The 19907-nt window shown below is 40.2% G+C and overlaps 1 protein-coding gene across 2 annotated transcripts in view; it reads right to left on the reverse strand.

Moving 5' to 3' along the window:
• Positions 1-924: 924 nt before the first annotated feature.
• The window catches only part of zeb2b (zinc finger E-box binding homeobox 2b), a 43117-nt gene continuing 24134 nt past the window's right edge, over positions 925-19907 (reverse strand). Inside the window, exons 3-9 of one of the 2 annotated variants that reach the window (XM_073851335.1) lie at positions 16602-16670; positions 14045-14239; positions 12547-12761; positions 10332-10440; positions 8122-10121; positions 6518-6620; positions 925-2672 (exon numbers count right to left, since the gene is read on the reverse strand). In XM_073851335.1, coding sequence (XP_073707436.1) covers positions 2098-2672; positions 6518-6620; positions 8122-10121; positions 10332-10440; positions 12547-12761; positions 14045-14239; positions 16602-16670 — 3266 coding nt within the window. In that variant the 3' untranslated portion in view covers positions 925-2097. Of the gene's footprint in view, positions 2673-6439; positions 6621-8121; positions 10122-10331; positions 10441-12546; positions 12762-14044; positions 14240-16601; positions 16671-19907 lie in introns of both variants that reach the window. The other variant, XM_073851334.1, reaches the window with a different exon arrangement.

Consider the following 19907-nt stretch of genomic DNA (forward strand, 5'->3'; position numbering starts at 1 on the left):
GGCGCAAAACTCCTTTTTCATCCTAATTATGTATGTTAGTACGAATATACTGTATGGGGAAGACCAAGACTAGCTGTCAAAAGTGCTCACAACTTGAGCTTTGTTTTTTTATTTATATTCTTAGTTTGTTTGTTTTTTAGACACTAAAACTCCAATAACACATTTTTTCTTCTTTGAGCACATTGGCACATATGTTGTAATTTTACACTTTTAATTATTATTATTATAGTTGCAGATTCAATTCTGGAAATCAGTGGTATACATTTTGGAAAAATAAACCACCGTCAGAAATATTGACTGGACTAAAAACGGACTTTTCTCCTTTTTGTCATTTCAATCCATAAATATAAAAAGTAGTAAGTTGTATTATTATTATTAATAATAAACACAGGTTAAGTTTTGTTGTTCTATCAATATACAAAAGTTAAAAAACTGAACAGATGAAAGCCATTGTGATGTGGCATCTTTAGCAGACTTTTTATTCCTTTTTTATCATTTGCAAACTCAATTGATCAGGTGAGGTGAGGAGAGAGCGGCGGACGGCTGGGCGTCTTCAGTGTGTGTGTGTGTGTGTGAGAGAGCGTTTGATCTGTGCTTTCATATGCATATGCTGTAGAAACACTCAAGACACTTTAAGCTGTCTCTCTGTCTGTCTGTCTGTCCCCCTCTCGCTTTGTTCGACAGGTTCTCGGCTCTTTATTTGAAGAGTTCATTGAAAACCTGCTCGGCCTTCGTCGGCTGTGAAGTTGCAGGAATATCTAATGACGGAGCCTGAGAATCACCTTTGAAAGGTGAAATTCCTGCCGCTCTCATAGAGTCAAAGGCAGAAGCGAAGTGTCCTCTAAAACAAAAACACATGAATATATAGATGACGTATGATAATTCAGTGCGCACACACTCACATTCACACGCGTTCTTGAAAAGTTCTTTAATTTGGCTACTTTTATTTGAGCATGGTCATTTCCAAGAGAAATTACAAATTAAAAAGTCCATAATACTCTTACAAAGACATTTCAGGAAAGATCGGTGTGTTTTCAGTCGTGATATTATCATACATTGAATTTCAACTGTCCCTGTTCCACTTCAACAAAAGACATGAAAGTGGATCTCTTTTCTCTGTTTTTCAGTTGAAAATACAGTGTTCTCACAATATTGTATCAAAAGTTCCCAAATTTTGGAATTTCCAGTAACTGGAAAATAAAAAGAACAACAACAAAATAAAATGAACCGAAAATTTGCATTTCACAATTAATGTTTCAAAACACAATAAATGCTCTCATCAACTCCAGGTTCCATTTTACTAAAATAGATCTATTTATTGAAGAACTATAATACTGTACTGTACAGTATGAAATAAATAAAATCAGGAGATACAAAATGGGCCACATAAATAAGATGTCATTTAAACCTACAAATAAAAGGATGCAATGTGTCATTGCAAAACGGTTTGGTGTAATACTGAGAACAAAATTGCACAAACGTCGTTGTAAACTAAAGAGCTGCTGTGCTAACAGAGAGAACGTGCTGATCGGAGAGAGAGAGAGAGAGAGAGGGCCGTCTCGACGTCTCGGCTCTCCACTCTCGTACTGAACAGGGTTGGCACTTTAGAAACGCGCTGATTAACAGGTTTGCATATAAGGCAACAACCTTCCAAAGGCTTCGTCCTTCCGTCTGTCCCGCTCGAATGGTCGTTCTCTCTCCAAACAGTCTCTTTAAGACTCGAAATCGTCAAAACAAACGGAATACTGTTACGGTCCTTCACATGAATTCGGTGACGAGGCCTAAAAGAGTGTGTGGCGAGGGCAGAGACGCATTAAATACCGATCCCCTGCGGATGCTTTTTTAACACTGTATAAATATACATCGGCAAATAATTTCATTATTCTCGTAGTGATTATAGAAGCAGAGTGCAATTTTTGTACAAGTTACTAGTTTGTGCTATAAATACTATGGAACACATGATTTTAGGATGGTAGCACCACACATATTTTAGGCCTTAATACTGTACAATTTTTAAAACTTCATTTATTTAATATTCCTTTTTTTTTTCTTTTTCATTTTTGCATAATACGGCTTCGCCCCCCGAGCCGACGTCGGCTACACCGCGTCCTCCGCGCCGTCCTCGTGATCCGACTTGGACTCGGTTTTGCCGTCCACGGAGCTCTCGTCCATCGAGTGCTCGCCGTTTTCCTCCTCGTCCCTCATGGTGTCCCCGTCCGTGTCCATGCTTTTGTTTTCGCTCTCCTCTTCCTCCTCCTCGAACTCCTCGTCTCGCCGGCCCATCTTCACGAAGGCGCCCTCCACCTCCTTGAGTCGCTCCCGTATGCTCCCGTTCAGGCCGTCCCGCAGGATGGGCTCCCGCTCCTGGTGCTCGGTGTATCCGGGCGGAGCGATGCCCTGCAGGTACGCCCGGTTCAGCAGCAGCTCCGTGGGCTCCAGGTGACCCTTCTCTCGGGCTTCCCTCTCGGCCGCCTCGCGCTCCTCGGCCTCCCTCTTGCAGTACGAGTACCTGTGGTTCATGTGCTGCGAGTACGAGCCCGAATGCGAGAAGCGCTTGCCGCACTTGTCGCACTGGTACGGCTTCTCTCCGGAGTGCAGACGGCTGTGTTCGATCAGGTGGTGTTTGTGTTTGAACGCTTTCTTGCAGATCTGACACTGGTGCGGCCGTTTACCTGCGGAAACACACAAAGACAGAACGCACGCCGTGAGTGAGCGGCCGGCGCTCGCGGATACACACACGCACACAGACGGCGCATCTCTAACCAAAATAAACAAATAAAAGGGTTCAGATGAAAAACAAGCCAAAACAATCCAATACAGTCCAGTGTTATGAATGTTTGCCTTCTCTGGTTGCAGTTCTGCTTGACGCGCCGCCGTCTCGTTTGTGTATTTACTTTGTAACATTCCCTCACAGAAGTGAAGCGTGAAGCGGTGAGGCAGCGCAGGGCCGCACCGCTACAACGCTGCAACATAAATAAACCATCGCAAACCAAACAAACACACACAGAGCTGGAGCGCAGGAACAAACAAATAGACTGAAACTCGCTAGCAGTTTCCTGCCGCGTAACTCTTTTTTTCTGTCGTTCGGAGACGCCTGCGTTACGCGTGAGGTGACATGTTACGACCTGACGTCACAGAAAAGACCCGGAGCGACAAGAGCTGAAAGAGAGAGATGGCATGAATGAAAGAGCGAAAGAGCGAGGGGAGACACTGCGGTCAGAAATTAACAGGTGCTCGAGGCAAAAAATAAAAAGCCACTGAGAGTGACAGAAATGCCCCAGATATTTAATTGCTGGGGTTTATGTAACATTTGATATATTTCATCACACTCTCCTTCTAGGCCGATCGTGCATCTCTGCAGACGCTGTAGTGACCTGTAACTGTCAGATATCTGTATTCACGCTCTCAGAGGTGAGCGATGTTCAATATGCACATAATATGAAGTGATTTTTTTCTGATGGAAAACAGTTCAGAGCTGTAGAATTCATCAGGATGAGCGGACAGTTATGTATTCTAGCTTAATGTCTATGTGCTCTAATGTATTTAAAGTTTTGCTTGTAAAATTTACATCTCTATTTACTCAGTGTTTTTATAATTTATCAAATAGAGTAATAGTGTTTTTTTATTTATTAATTAATTTACAGTTGACATAAACTATGCATTGTTCATTTATTTTTGGCCCTGAAAATCAACTGTAGAAGGTAAATGTTGCCCTTAATAAAAACAATCATTTCTTAACATTACGTTAACATATGAACATTAATGTGCATGTTGTGAATGATTTTGAGGTAATATAAATTTAAGCAACATCTGTATGTTGTGTTTTTTTTTTTTTACTTATTATTTAACAAATAACATAACTTAAGTAGCACGGGTATATTTATAGTAATAACCAAAAATATACTGCATGGCTAAAAAATATGCATTTTTCTTTTATGCAAAAAATTAAAATAAAATAAATCATTAGGGTATTAAGTAAAGATCATGTTCCATGAAGATATTTAGTAAATGTCCTACCGTAAATATATCAAAATTAAATTTTGATTAGTAATATGCATTGCTAAGAACTTCATTTGGACAACTTTAAAGGTGATTTTCTTAATATTTAGATTTTTTTTGCACCCTCAGATTGCATATTTTTAAATAGTTATATCTTGACCATACATCAATGGAAAGCTTATTTATTCAGATTATGTATAAATCTCAATATAAATCAAAATTGACCCTTATGACAGGTTTTGTGGTTCTGGGTCATATATATGAGATATACATTATTCATATTTATATTTTCATCTTCATATTTGACAGTTAACTGTCTTTAAATATATAAAATATACATCATTTATTTGAATTGCTCTTAATTTAATTGAACTGATTAAAAAAAAAACTCCTTTAGCTTTGTTCACATATTAATTTATTACAACGGCATGATGTAAATGCTGTGTGGTATTACTGCAAATTGTTAAACTGGTATATATATAAATGAAAGTGAATAAATATGCTTCTTCTTTTTTTATGGTGAGGAAACATGCATTAACTATTTTAACTACATTTTTCAGAAATGTACTGCTTGCATTAAATATTTAAAATATACCCCAAGTTTAAATTAATGATTTCTCTGATTGAAAAACAAACACTTAAATATCAGAATGCATCCTAATTATCATCAAATGGTAGAAATATATTGAGATATAATTGTTTGTGTTGTATTGCCTAGTCTGAACTTATTTACACTGATATGCTATATCAGTCCAAGTCTGAACTTTACATCTACTGACACATGTAGCTGGCCAAGAGCTGACCGCAAACAGCACAGGAATGCACCGCCGTAATACACGATCACCCACTCGCAGAATGAGAGAGAGAGAGAGAGAGGGGGGGGGGGGTAAAATAATTGTATTCACATCAGTGGATTCATTCCCATGTCCTTCCAGACTGACTGTAAACGGTGATGCAATCAAGAGAAAGAGTGTGTGTGTGTGTGTGTGTGTGTGTGTGTGTGTGTGTGTGTGTGTGTGTGTGTGTGTGTGTGTGCGCGCAGTTACTCTCCTCCTTTAATTCACTTTTATTTCACTCTTTTATTCACACTGGCTGGTCTCTGGAATAGAATGTGACCTTAACTCCATGTCTACAGCGGGCATGAGTTGCACTTCACAGTGCATCAAAACTAAATCGCTCCCATTATAATCAATGAAGCTGTCTAGAGTTGCTTTCAGTTGACAAACACTCCGTTTCTATTTCTGAAGAGCTGTAGAGCTGCTCCAGCCACTTTATTTTCCCATCCATCTGAAAAACAATTATTGTATTTACAAACCCTTATATGTGTGGAACAAATTTTATTCTATGAATTTAATTCTTGTGCTTGTGCCTTTTTTTTTTTCCATTTCAATCATTTCGTGTGCAGTTTTTTTTATCATGTGCAGTGTTATATGTATATGCACAAATGTTCTGTATAATCATTTTGCTGTTTTAAGACAGCCCATGCTAAATCAATTTTTATACAAATGGATTTCTGTTGAAAATGATTAATTTCAGTGAAAGCATAGCCTTAAGCTTACGGATGATTGGTCAGTTTAAAAGAAAAAATCCAGTGTAGACACAGTGTTAGGCTATATTCACACCCAAGTGTCCAATCTGAATTTACTGCACTTCCCGAAGAAATTTAAATTAGAAATAAATTAGAAGAACTTAATTTGCTTTTCAATTCAATTTGTATTGTTACTGTTCAAAGCTGTGAGTGTGACAATTATAGATTGAATGTAAATCAAAATACAAAATATAAATATACATTTTTTTTTATTTAAAGTATGTTGTTGCATTTTTCTGTGTAATATTTACTAAAACAATATTACATTATTAAATTGAATTATTGCATTAATTTCAAGAGTACATAAAGCATGCAGTTATGACAACTGTTACATTAAAACAACTAAAAAGTAATTTAGCAAAAATGTTTCCAATTTATTTTCACACTTGAAATGGAATTTTTTCCTGTTTATACAGTCATCCAAAATCAAGTCTGTATCTATATAAAAAAATAAATAAACAGTGTGGTGTGACTGTAGCCTCTACTAAGAGTGTAAATGTCAAAGGTTCATGCTCCCGTTCACTCCCAGACATTCGACCAACTTCAATTCCAGAGATTATTCAGTCCAGCTTCTTGTTTGTTTGTTGTTTCTAACTGTTTAATTATTATCTTAATTTAGTGCAATGTCAGTGTCATGTTTTTGCCGCGTTAAATTACATTTACAAAATCCTCTCACTGACTGTCAACAGGAGAGAAACATGTTAGTTTTTTTTTACTAAAAAAGGAAAAAAGAAAACATGATTAAGGTAGTGGAAAAAGACAGAGCGAAAGAAAGAAAGCAAGAAGCAGCGTGAATATTCTGGAGTTAGACAGACAGTTATTAAATGATGGTGTCTAGAACAGTATATATACCTGTGTGTTCATATTTGTGTCTGAGGAGGGAACTGCTCTTCTGGAATGTTTTGTCGCAAAGGTCACACGCGTACATACCACTTTCTGTTTTCTTAATCTTCTTCCTGGACAGACAGGCCTCGGGGTCGGCCATATCATCTAGACTGCTCAGATAATCTGCCGGCCCGTCGAGAAGCTCGCTCTGGAAAGAGACAGCGATCGTTAGCTCCTTGAGTTTATATTATTTTTATTGTCATCACACAATGAACAATTCACTCTACGGTGCAATAATAATACAAACAACAAATTACAAATGAATAAGCGTTAGAATACAACAAACTAAAATATAATTATTTACAATTATGATCAATTCAGATTCAACATATAAAATAAACAGTATGATCTACTGATAAAATGTATCATTTATATATAATAAACTGTAATATTTTTTCTGAAATAAATTGTACCCAGATACAATAAACAACGCGGTGCAACAGAGAACTTGCTTGATCAATCTATTTATGTATTTCATGATTTTTTATATTTTTTTAACATGAAGAGATTATAATTTAACATGCACATATGAATAAGACATGCATTTCTCAGCTAAAACTGGAGCAGTAGTCCTAAGAATTAAACATTAAAATGTTTGCGACCTGAAAAAAAGCATGTAAAGGCAGGATATTGCAAATGAGGGCTTTCTCTCTTCTTAATCACACCTTATTCCATATATTTGCATTCAAATTTGGTTTAATTTCATACATGAAAGGGTGTTAGCGCAGTATTTATCTGAGCAGAGATTACCCCGATAGGCTTAAACTTAAATTAATGGGGAAAAAATATTATTACATTAGAAGCTAATAACAATAAGAAGAAAGTCATAGTAGGGAATATTGCCACAGTCCTCTAATTTCAAATGGTAATGATTAAATCAAGAGGGGCACAAAATGGCCAAAACTGCAGCGACGTTGCCCTCATTAAGGACAGCCGGCTCTGGACTGACAATACTTCTGTGCACTCTCTTTTAAAAAGCTCTGTGCTATCGTTCCGCAATCAATTTGAGCTAAATGCCCTTAGCTGTATTTTTAAAATCTAATTTAATAACTTAGAATAGGAAACATTATTAATACTTTTTTATCAGAATGGTTTCCCCGATGTTAAACAGCCCTCAGCGCTGAGCTGTAATGAACATGGGGAGTGTGCATTATTAATCTTTATGCTCAAGCTCATTTCAGCTTTTCTCACAGTAGAAATATAGGGAAAAAGGAGCCAAATGAAAAAAAGGGCAGAAATAAAGAGATACGTCTAAGGTTCACTGATTCTCTATGTCTGTGATTTCTCTCACACCTGAGACGTGAAAAAGAGCAGCAGTGCCACAGGCGCTTCTATGCTAGACCCGTCGAACACCTGCCACTTTGACGTTTCCTGCTCTCGGTATCTTGGACAAGCCACTCAAGGGCTGGCAACATAACCGTCGCCACTAAAAGAGCCGGCGTATGGCACTAGAGGCATCAACGTCTACCACAGGAACCGCGGTTCTCTTTCATTGCCTCATCTGCCGCTGGGCGTGAGGTGAGCTCCCCTCTCCCACTCTGAGTGGCTTTTAATTAGTGTCTGAATGAAGCCGAGCGCCACTCACCAGAGGGATAGAAAAAAGAAACACAAGGCCTGAGGGTTTATAAAAGAACGAGTCCGTTATTTACCTGGAACCCTGGCTTCCGCTGGTATTTTCTCCTCTGCTGCATCTCGGCGAAGCTGGCTGCCCCCGCCGCGTATGTGTAGGCCATGTGTGGCAAGAAGCTTATCTGGTCGAGGCTGGGGTAGGGTCTCAGCCCGGGGAGACTGGCTTGCACCGGGGGCATAAACGTGGGGGGCGGAAATGCGCTTTGGGGCGGCAGGGAGGTGTACAGGGGTTTGGCAGCGAAGGGGTTCAGACCAAACATGGGGCTCGAGCTCTTGTCCAGATTGTTGTTTGCATTGGGGCTGCCAAACTCCTTCTTGGACAGATAAGCCAAGTTGAGCGGCTCGTCTGCGTGCTCGCGGGGCGTCAAGACATGGTTGTGGTCAGTGGGGGTGCTGTTTAGCTTGGGTCGGCTTTTCACAGTCAAGATGTGCTTTGGCTCCTTCATGAGCTTTGGCAACGAGAGGTCAAGAGGTTCAGCCTGCAGGTCCTCGGAGGTGAAGCTGTTGGGCGTGTAAGAGCTAGTGTGCGAGTTTTTGGAGGAGGCGGACGATAAGTTAAGAGGAGATGGCGTGTTGCTTCTGGAGTGGTCCAGCTTATCCCCCAGCTGCTTGTGGTTGGAGAACTGAGCGGTTTTGGAGAGCCTGAGCGGGGTGTCGCAGTTGTTCATGTTGTTATGAAGCTCGGGGATGGAGGGGGATGTGATGCAGTCAGTACCTTTGACCAGGGACATCGGAGACCGCATGCCTAAAGAGTCTTTAGTGGGCGTGTGAATGGAGACCGGATGACCAGACTCCACATGGTTCCTGTCTAAAGGAGGAGTCCTGGAATTAGCGTACTGAAATACTTTCCTTTGCTCAAACCACTCTTTCACGAACTCCTGTGGAAGGCCGACCGCTATGGAGATTTTCAGTAGTTCCTCCGAGTTGGGCTCCATGTTCATGGCGAAATACGCTTTCAGCACTGACATGTGGTCCTTGTAGGGACTGATAGGGCCGTTGACGCCCTTCTCAGGGATGATGGAGGGGTGCAAGAGGCCATGTTTTTCAGCAAACAAGCCGGTTTTGTTGGTCGTGGCGTTCTGAGTGGGCTGAAGCACGGCTTTGATTTCCTCGTTCATCTTGCAAAGGTAGCGCTCGTGCTGGTGCAGGGGAATGGGGCCAGGGAAGGTCTCTTTGCAATACTGGCAGGAGAAGGGTGTAAACATTAGATTATTGTTCTCGTGCGTTTTGTCCTCTATACCTAAATCTAGCATATGATTTGCCTTCTCTTTCTTGATATTGCTAATTTGCCTCTTAGAGTCCGTAGTCAAGCTCTGAAGGCAGGCTTTGGCTTCGTTGACCTTCTCAAGCGTGTAGTCTATGATGCTCTTGGTGGCACCGTTGTGATTGATGAGTGGAAGAGAGTTCTGGTGTCCACCGGAAGAGGTGAGCCCTTGCTTCTGTTCCTCTATGTGAGAACCCAGCTCCTTCATGTATGCCTTCAACTTGGAGATCTCCTCTGGCTTGCAGTCCATCTTTTGTCGACACACTGTGTTGTCCACGATCTGCAAGACCTTCTGTACCTCGCTCAGGTTGTTTCCCAGAGATGGGTATCCCAGCAGTTGCCCCTCCAGACCCATGCCCAGGTGCTGAAGGGGACTCTGGGAGTTATGGATGCCCAGTGGGCTGCCTCCTCTCACACCGCCATTCAGGAAGGGGCTGCCTGTACCGTAGCCATGAGAGGCCATCATCAGCTTATAGTCGTTAAAGTCCAGTGGTTCAGATTTGATGTTAAGGTGGTTGGACTGGTCTTGCAGACCGAGGGGTTTGCCATTCTCCAGTTTGTGTCGTAGCTGCGAAATGGCGGTGTTCGTAGGGGAGGACGATGCAGAGGTTGGAGATGAGCCCGTCTTCAGGTTGTTCCTCACCCTGCCGTTGATGGCGATCAGCCCGATGCATTTCTTACTGCTTATGTGCGAACTGTAGGACCCGGAGTGCGAGAATCTCTTCTTACAGTTCGGACATTCGTATGGCTTCTCACCTACAGTGGAGACAGACAAAGAATTTCATCTTATCGACACTGATTGCATCTCTTTCAAAGTAATGAGTGCACACTCCTTTTAATCTAATAAATCATCTTTAACGAAGAGATGGCTGGGACAAAACAAACAAAGAAGACATTCATTCTGATGCAGAATCAAGAACATTCTTATCTAAGGCAATGGGTTATGAAAGAAAGAAAAGGACGTACCACTGTGTATCCGCAGGTGCTCCTTTAGATGGTGTTTGTATTTGAAGGCCTTGCCACATTCAGTGCATTTGAACTTGCGGTTGCCAGAACCCTGGTTGAGAATCTGGTGCTGCGGATGAGAAAATATTCACATGAGCTTCTCTTGCACAAACACACAACAGGCAAGATTTCAGTGAATAATTTCATGACGGGCCAAATGGCTCCCGTTGTAAAGCAGCATCTTGCTTTGGTTGGGTGCATTTGAGCAGCGATAACAGAGCATCTCATACCTTTTCATTTCCTGACTCTAGAGCCAGAAACGCTGCACTGGCAGCGGAAAAAAAAGAACAAAAATAATCCTATTTTTAAGACTTCTTTCCTCATTAGGAAGGCAGAAATGATCCACTTCATCTAATTTAGCATAATCGTTCCAAATAAACCATGCATATTTAACCAACACATCCTTCAGATACCTGTGCAAAGAGTTCATTACGCAAAAAGGTGGGCTCGCATAAATGTTGCAATTTCGTAATTGGACACAAATTTGTAGAATTTAAAGGCTTCAAACGTCTCTTTAATAATGCGTGAATGCGGCTCGTAGGCAGGCACTTCATTTGCTGTTCAAAGGTAGAACATGAGCGCTGCGCCCCTCACATTTGCAATTCAAAGCAGAGCCTCGAAAATCAAAATATAATAACAATAACAACAACAACAATACGGGCGTCAGTGCAGAGAAGCAGAGAGCGCACCAGGCAAGCACAATTAATTCAGAGTGGGAGGTGAGTATGTCGAACGGGCAGAGGAACACAAAAGGCCTGTGAGCGCCGCCCATGATCGGCTCCGACAACTGGTGGGGAGAGAGAGAGGCCCGCATTCCACTGGAGACAGATGGCATAAAGCACAGGACACAGGGAGGATTGTTCAAACAGCGGCAACCTTCAAACATCAAGCGGGGAGCCGTGCGGCCCACGGCGGGGAGGGACCCCACCATTCGCTCATATGTTGCTGAGTCGCATAAACAAACAGCAACAGCTGCTTTAAGCCCCCCACCTTCCCTCTGAGGATGGAGGCAGGTTTTAGTCTCACCATCACCCTCGATGTGATACAGTCACTTCGTCGGCCTAATTGTGACTGGCAGCAGCGAGAGGAGAGGGATTTTTCCGCCCGGCGTGATACTCTTGCACTAAGTGTGTCAAGCATGATGTGGGTGGGGCATTTGATTGGGTATTTGCATATTATTGCGCTTAGCAAGTAAAAATCAGCTTCATCTGTGAACCAGAGTCACATACGCACGTAGAGCGCTCTACTGAACATCACGGATGAATTTCAATGGCCGTCGGTTTTACAGACAACCGCAAATTTTCAACAGGAAAGTCTTTCAAGATGAAGCACACAAACAAAGACCAACAAATAGGAAGTAATTTGTGGATTAGAGAGGTCACGGGTGCAGAATGGGCCATCTGTTCATGTTTTGAGTGGCCCGTGGCATCAGGTGAAGAAGTTGGCAGCTCGTCGTGTATCAAATCATTCTGTTCTAGTCAGAACGTCATGTCTGAGAGATAAAAGAGCTGCTGTACCTCATCTCAGATGATTACAGGAGCGGTTCTGATGTCACACTGCGCTTTGAGTCGTAAAGATAAGTTTTAAGTGGTTCAGTCTCTAGAGAGATCCGCGTATCACTTTGTTTTACATAGACATGCTTGTTTTGCCAGACCTGGTGTAGCTACCTGTTTACACAGGGAAATGCGTTCTAAATTTGACACGACAGCCACAACAACCCATATAATGTGTGTAAATAATGCTGCGACAGATTGTTAAGAGGTAAAATGCAGAGTGCTCGCCTCACGTTTATCATTTACGCACATGGAAATTATGATGTGTTACTCTGTCACCGCAGAGAAACTGATTTTTAAAGAACATAAAAAAGAAAACCTAAAGAGCGGATACAATTTCTAAATTGGAAATTAACATAGTCATTCGATCGTGAATATAAGACTGCAGAATCATATCAGAGCAGGCCATCAAAAAACCATTTAGACCTCAATTAAGGCTATAACCATTAAAAGATCTGCATCTTCAAAATGCCATGAAAAATTAATAATGATTGCCAATCAAAATGATATCTTTTCTCGGAGGGAATACAGCACATTAGATATAGAGCTAGAGCGAGGCACAGAGAGAGAGAGAGAGAGAGAGAGAGAGAGAGAGAGAGAGAGAGAGAGGAAGTGCGGCTCACCTGATCTCGTCCTGGCTTGTGTGTGGCCATATGTCTCTCCAGCTGAGTGCGGTAAGCAAACGTGTAGCTGCACAGAGGGCAGGCGAAGTTCTCCTCGTTTTTCTCGTGCCGGTACTTGATGTGTTCCTTTAGGGAAGTCAAGCGTTTGTAACCCCGGTCGCAGTAGGGGCAGGTCAACAGTTGGGCGAAAGCATCTGGAGTTCCAGGTGGCAGGTCTGCAGCAGAGAGAGAGGGGCAGCGGGCCAAAAGGTCAGCAAATCAATGGCAGTGAATGGGCGCCGTGCCCAGGGTGGTACGAGGAGGTATCTGTACAATCTGCTCCACTGTGTGCTGCCGTCAAAGTTGGCACTGCCACCTATACACGCACTCACGCCAATGCATGAACACACATGGTAGGTGCATTCAAATTCACACAGTTCGCTGAGTTTTGCTCATGGGCTTTATGTGAAGAAATATAACACATTCAGGTTTTAAACTATTTTCCAGTCCTAAAGTGGGAATGTGCTAGTGACAGACAGCTATGCTAGCCAGGCCCATAATTTGGATGATGTTTATCCATTTTAAGATGATGTCATCTGTCAATTTCAATACCCATTGAGTGTTTTGGGAATAGATAATGCACACTTTGTCAGTTTTATTTATTTGACGATTGCAAATATGAGCATTGTTTCGGCCACTAGCAACCTTTGCGCTTTAACATTAAAATAAAAACATTTGTTAACAGTTTACTTGAAGCCTTCATATATAATGCATTATAGAAGCATTACAATGCATCAATAATGTCCTGTAATGATCCTCATTATGTCCTAATTATGTCCTCATAATACACTGTATGATCTCATGAATAATTATAACCACAGATCTAATTCACCTATTTGATTTAAAACATTGTATTGCACTGTAACAAAGAATCAATATTTTGGTTACAATAATTTCTGAAAAGACAAAATACATAAACTTTCAAAATGTATTATACATAAAGGCATCAAGTAAAGTGGTACCGAACATTCTTGTATTAAAACTGTATTTTGCAGGTTCTATGCGGTTAATAATTATGGTTTTTTGTATAATTGTTAAATTGTCTTGGTTCGCCACTTGATGTTCAAAGTTAAATCTGGGTATTGAAGCTGAACTAGATGGGAACCACAGAAATGGCTTTGACTTCTTTGGATTGTGTTGGAATAAACCACTACTAACCCTAACTAGCTAAAAGCAGTTGTTTACAATGGTTTAAACCTGAACACAGTGCGACTGCTGACAGTGTTTGGGGCCAGTTGTGTTCTCTCCGTTGTAATCACTTCTGGTGGCTCGCATGTCTGATTTTTCACACGTTCTTCATAAGAGAGGTATGTGCCGTAATGCGCCCCGGCTGCCCCCCTCGGGACGGGAAATTTAGGGTTTGTGATTTCACCACTCGGACAGCTGCACCTCGCTCTAAAGGTAAACACTCCGGCACGCAGCCAATCAGACGGCAGCAACAGCTGCCCGGCATTCTCACCGTTCTCTTCGTGTCCATTGGCTTCGGGCGTGGCGAGGCGGGAGCGGGAGAGTTCCTCTGGTGCCTCAGGGTAGATAATGGCTGTGTCTCCTCTCTGGAGGTATTCGGCAATGCTGACCACATGACTTTCACTGTCCACCAGTTTACGCTTCCCGAAGAAATCCTCAAACTCAGTAGCGCAGTGAACGCTCTTCACTAGAAACACACACAGAGAAAGAGAGAGAGAATATGTTTAAATAAAACCTGGATCCTTGCTTGCATGCAAAAAATATGGTGCACTGGAAGGTGACGGAAACATGCGGCAGCAGCTGTGATAAAAAGAACGCAGGAACATTAGAGAAACGTGTTGGGAGGGATACATCTAAATTACTGCCTTATCTAGCCACCTAATGGCCACTAAAATAAGAAATATGACTTAATCTAACAGGAGAACCATTGGAATTGTGGAAAAGCTTTTAACGATAAACCCTTTTTTCTACTTTTAAATGTATTAGAGGCAGTCAGTCAGGAGCAGAAATGTATGTCGTAATCCCAGCATCACTTCCTGGCTCTCCTAACTAGGCGGATTCTGATAATTACATTAAAAATGAGGGGGCATTTTGATGTGAAGACACAACAGGACTGAGGCTATGTGCTTTTTTTTGGCATTTAAAAAGCAAACATTTTATTCATGAAAATGCCCACAGAAAGAAAAATTACAAATCATATCTCAATTGTTTCTCCAAGACAGCAATGCGATTGAATAAATAGTTTGCTCTTTTCTAAGTTCTTCTTAGATGTTTCTCATCTCTTCTAAAGGTTCAGAAGAACCCAATATGAACTCAAACGCATGACCTGAGCTGCTCTCCACATTCAATTTATAGCTCTGTAGACGTACTGGATCACAACTAGTCACTCATTTGGGAATCTTAGGAGAAACTTCTGAGAACAACATGAAACATAACTGAGAAGCGAGTAGTGAACTGTGAAAAAAACATCCTGTGAGCAATAAAATTTGCTCTGGGAGGTGCTCATATGGAAAATTAGTGTATGTACGAAACAGACGCAAAGACAGTGCCATAATTATTTCTCCACATCATTTCTCTACAAGAGCAGATACAGGAAAGCGAAGGTGTTTTACGTTATTATATAACAGAATATTATCTAACGGAGAATAAATAGCTCTCACCCGTTTGTCAGACAAGTTAAATATTACAGCAGAGAGACGGCGCATGTTCAGCTTGAGTTTCATCAGCTACCTTTTAATTAGGACGAGCTTGTGTTAGGTATAAACTCTGTAGTGAGGTTTGTCTGACAGTAAACATTTTATCGTCTCATTTGTGCAAAGGTCGAGCCGCTGGGCTGTGTCGCTGTCAAAAATGTCTTGAAAATGTCAGAGAGCCGGCAGCCCTTTAACATTATTTAACAGAGCAAATGATTTCCCTCCTCTCTCATTACTAGACCTGCCTCGCTATCATTCACGTGAACACGCGTGAGCGCTGCGGCCCGACAAATGAACGCGTTTAGCTCCTCGCTGCTGTGGGTTTTGCGGCTTACATGATCTAAACAAATCGAGTTTACGCACAAATTAGATTTTGGCCTCAAATGCGATTTGGGGAAGTTCGCGCTCGCAGAAGAAAGCGCTCTAAAGTCTACGCCCTAATGTTTTCTTTCCACTTCTGTCGCTCGAGCTGAGAGCGGTCCTCCCTGCAGAGGAGGATCGTGGGCCGCACAGCGGAGCTGTTTATCTCTGGAGTGTGTGTCTAACATTAGAAAGCTTTATTAAAACTACACATCCTTCCTCCTGAACTACATCACCGATGACAGCTCAAACACGGCCTAACAGTGTTTCTCATAAAACAAACCCTTGTGTGTGTGATGATGATGTCGAACAGGGAGCAGGAATCACTTGGATGATTGTGGATTCAGATCAACACTGTTGATGTGCATTTGCTGCGTAAATCTCAGCAGTGCAATCATTTTTAAGTTCGAGGTTTCAGATTGCATTAAAAGCTGCATAGCAGACATGCTAATAAAGCACAACAGTTGGGTCCCGGAAGTAAATCTTCATTAATTTTCTCCGTAGAGAAATAGATTTTTAACAGTAACTGATAAACCTTTAAAGACTGAACTGTTGTGAGCTCCCATGGTGAAAAACTACATTATCCATGATGCTGTACAAAAATTTCACCAATCAGAGAGTGGCAGTGAAAAAAGTGCACCAAAACCTACTTTCTGTAATCGAGTCTCCCTGTGTTGTCAAAATACTTTAACGTTTTTATATAAGCATTTTTGGAGTGAATTTAAAAAATATTCTTTCTATGGATAGCAACCAACAACTTTAAATTAATATTTCTTCATTGGTACACAGTTTTGTCTTTTTGTCCGATTTTCTACCTTTTGCTTTGATTAAAACCTTATAATGCTTCACTGCTTATAATACTTTAACAAAGACTTCTTTTTAAAATTCCTATGAGAAAAACGAATGGGAAAAATACCTCCGGAACCAGTGCTGCTGAAAATATAGGCGACACTAATGCACTCTATATCAATACAGCAAGTCAGTCACATGACTCACCTGTACCGTTCCCAACCGGCTCTAAAGTGGCATCGGGCCCCATAGTGTCATAGTCTCCCTTCAGCTCATCTGTGAACGAGAGAAAGACAGAAACAGAGGAGAATCTATTAGCTCACTGACACACTGCATCTGGACAGAAAACATCTTGTTCTGCATCTCGTGTAGGACTCAAAATGACCCACTTATTTACACTGACAACAATCCCACACATACACACACAGCAGAGCGCGCTGGGAAACAAGCGAGAGCAAACTCAGAGATCAGCTCAAGAATGTTCCATCCACCTGAACAAGCAAACACAGAGCGAGAGAGAGAGACAGATAGAGAGAGAGAGAGACGGTGAGGATGAGTCTTCTGATCTCCAGTTCACTGATCCGCTGCTGCTCCGTGTCTCTGACACACAAACTAAACATTGAGTCTCTAATTAAACCACTGACATCATGAGAAACACATCACTGCATCAACTCTCTGCTTTAAACATCATCATTCTGAGATCAGTTATCAGGGTTTTCTCTTGTTATTGCACTGGCTGTCAAAGATAAAGTTACCTGTGAGCATAAATTATTAATACAGATGATGAAACATCACCTTTTCTCTGGTGACTGCTGTCTACAAAGCAAATGTCTACAAACCAGTAGGACACAAAACCAGTCATAAGGGTCAATTTTACTGAAACTAAGATTTATACATCATCTGGAATCTGAAGGTGCAAAAAAAATCTAAATATTAAGAAAATCGCCTTTAAAATGGTCCAAATGAAGTTCTTAGCAATGCATATTACTGATCAAAAATTAAGTTGTGATATATTTACCATAGGGAATTTAGAAAATATCTTCATGAAACATGATCTTTACTTAATATCCTAATGATTTTTGACAAGAAAAATAATTTTGACCCATACAATGCATTTTTGGCTATTGCTACAAATATATCCGTGCTACTTATGACTGGTTTTGTGCTCCAGGGTCGCATATTCTATATATTCTACTTACTATATATATATATATATATATATATATATATATATATATATATATATATATTGTACCATAATATAATGCACTATACCAAATATAAATGCACTATAAAAGCCATTTTTATTCCTTTTAAGGGCATATAAAAAACATTACACGGCTACATTACATGTATTCATTAATAAATAATATTATTACAAAAAATGAAACAATGCGTTTTGAATTCAACTGCCTTAATTTATTTTTTATAATTTATTCATTTATTTTTAAAGCATATTTATTTAAAATAACTTATTTAAATGTATGTTTATTTATTATTTATTATTAATTTTATTTATTATTTACAATAAATAATAATAATAATAATAATAATAATAATAATAATAATAATAATAATAATAATAATAATAATAATAATAATAAAACAAATCTAATAATAATTATAAATATAGTATTTATTTATTTATTTATTTAATTCTTTTTTTTTTTCTTTTTTTTTTTTGAGTTATCTTGATCTTTCCTGGCATCTTTTGTTTTCTTCTGCTCCACAGAGCTTTTACTGGAATCCACAGTTGGAATTCTTCTTTTCTCTCCTTGTTTCTATCAGTTTTACTATCAGTGTTTCGGGGGACCACGGGGCAAATATTCCAGTAGGAGGTGAGCTAGTCCTCCTCATTTTAGAGAGCCGAGGGAGTTGTACTCTCGTCTGAGGCTGATAAATCAGTTTTGAGGTGGTGGGTGAGTAAACAGGCCTCTGAAGGAAACCCGTGTTGAATCTATTCCTCCTGATGATTTCACTCCATCCGTACGGTTTACTCTCAAAACATTCACGTCTGTACGGGCCGTTAGCATGCTCTGTGAAAACACACGGCTCCCGTCTGAACCTCCTGACTCTCTGAGGTCCTTGGAAGGGTCCGAAATACAAGAAAAGAGGAAAAAAAAATTGAAAAGGCAAGGGCGGGGAGTAACGCAGGTGATTTATTTAAAGACTCTGTCAGTGATAACAATGTCACACACTAGTGAAGGGCATTATGGGAGATGAGAGTGAGTCAAGGACGACACCAACGCAGCAATCTGACTGACCGGAGCAAACAGACAAGAAAAGAGCGAGGGAGAGCGTGCTGGGCTTATCTCAGGACAGAGCTATGCGCTGAGGTACCAGTGCAGACACTCCGGCACCAAACGCGAGAAAAAACACAGAGACACAGAAGGAAAGTGCCCACAAGTTTGGAAAGAGCACACAAAAGAGAGGAAAAGAGAGAGAGACTTTGGCGTCTTCCTCCGGAGCTAATGAACGTCACCCCAGCAGCGCAGAAACATGGCCGTGGTTTTTATCACAACACACACACACACACACACGCATCATGGAATTGCAACACAGCGGAATCACAGACATTCCGGCTCCAAGAGGGTTTATCAAATTAAAGGAATGTTCAGGGTTCAATATGAGTTAAGCTCTATCAACAGCATTTGCGGCATCATGTTGAAAATAATAATAACAAATATATCACTGCCTATCAAAGTTAGTATACTTTAAGACTTGTTTACTTAAAATTCAAATATATACAAGGACTCTAATTATGAACACAGGGCTATAGTTGATTTAGAGAGTGAGGAAGGGTTATTATCGTTAAGTAAAACCAATAAAAAATATGTAAAAGGTTATCTGAAATAAAATAATTGTTAACCAAAATAAAATAATTTAAAAATATATATATATATATTTATTTATATTTTTGTTTACACCAAACTTAATTTTATTTTAGGTAATTCCCAAGGCATTTCTCATTTTCAGTTAAAGTACTAAAATAACTAAAACTAAAGCCATAAAACAACTTTTGAAATAAAAAAAGTTTTAACTTTAATAAAAAAAAAAAAAAAAAAAATATATATATATATATATATATATATATATATATATATATATATATATATATATAAATAAATAAAGACAAAACTACTAAAACAAAAACTAAAATCAAAATTTTTAACAAAATAATTAATATATACCTACTTTCGTAAGACCACACTGTATTATTTTAGTCTCATATATAACAGTGGATGTGGGCGGCCTACTATTCCCATTTCTGTGCTATTCTATGGCATCTCGAACAGTTGGGGTCATGAAAGAGGTCTTGAAGTGTGAGAAATCCTGGACTAAAGACGGCCGAAAAAGCTTGGATTCTCCGAACCGCTGTAAATAATGAAGCCGGCTGCTCTCCTGAAGGAAAATCAGACTTCATAGTATTCCTAATGCCACCACCCCGGCTTTTTTTGGGGCGTATTAAATTTTTAGACTAGCGAACGCCCCCTCTTTCTCTCGCCTCTGTGC

This window comes from Garra rufa, chromosome 12 (assembly GCF_049309525.1).
Source record: "Garra rufa chromosome 12, GarRuf1.0, whole genome shotgun sequence".
Lineage (NCBI taxonomy): Eukaryota > Metazoa > Chordata > Actinopteri > Cypriniformes > Cyprinidae > Garra > Garra rufa.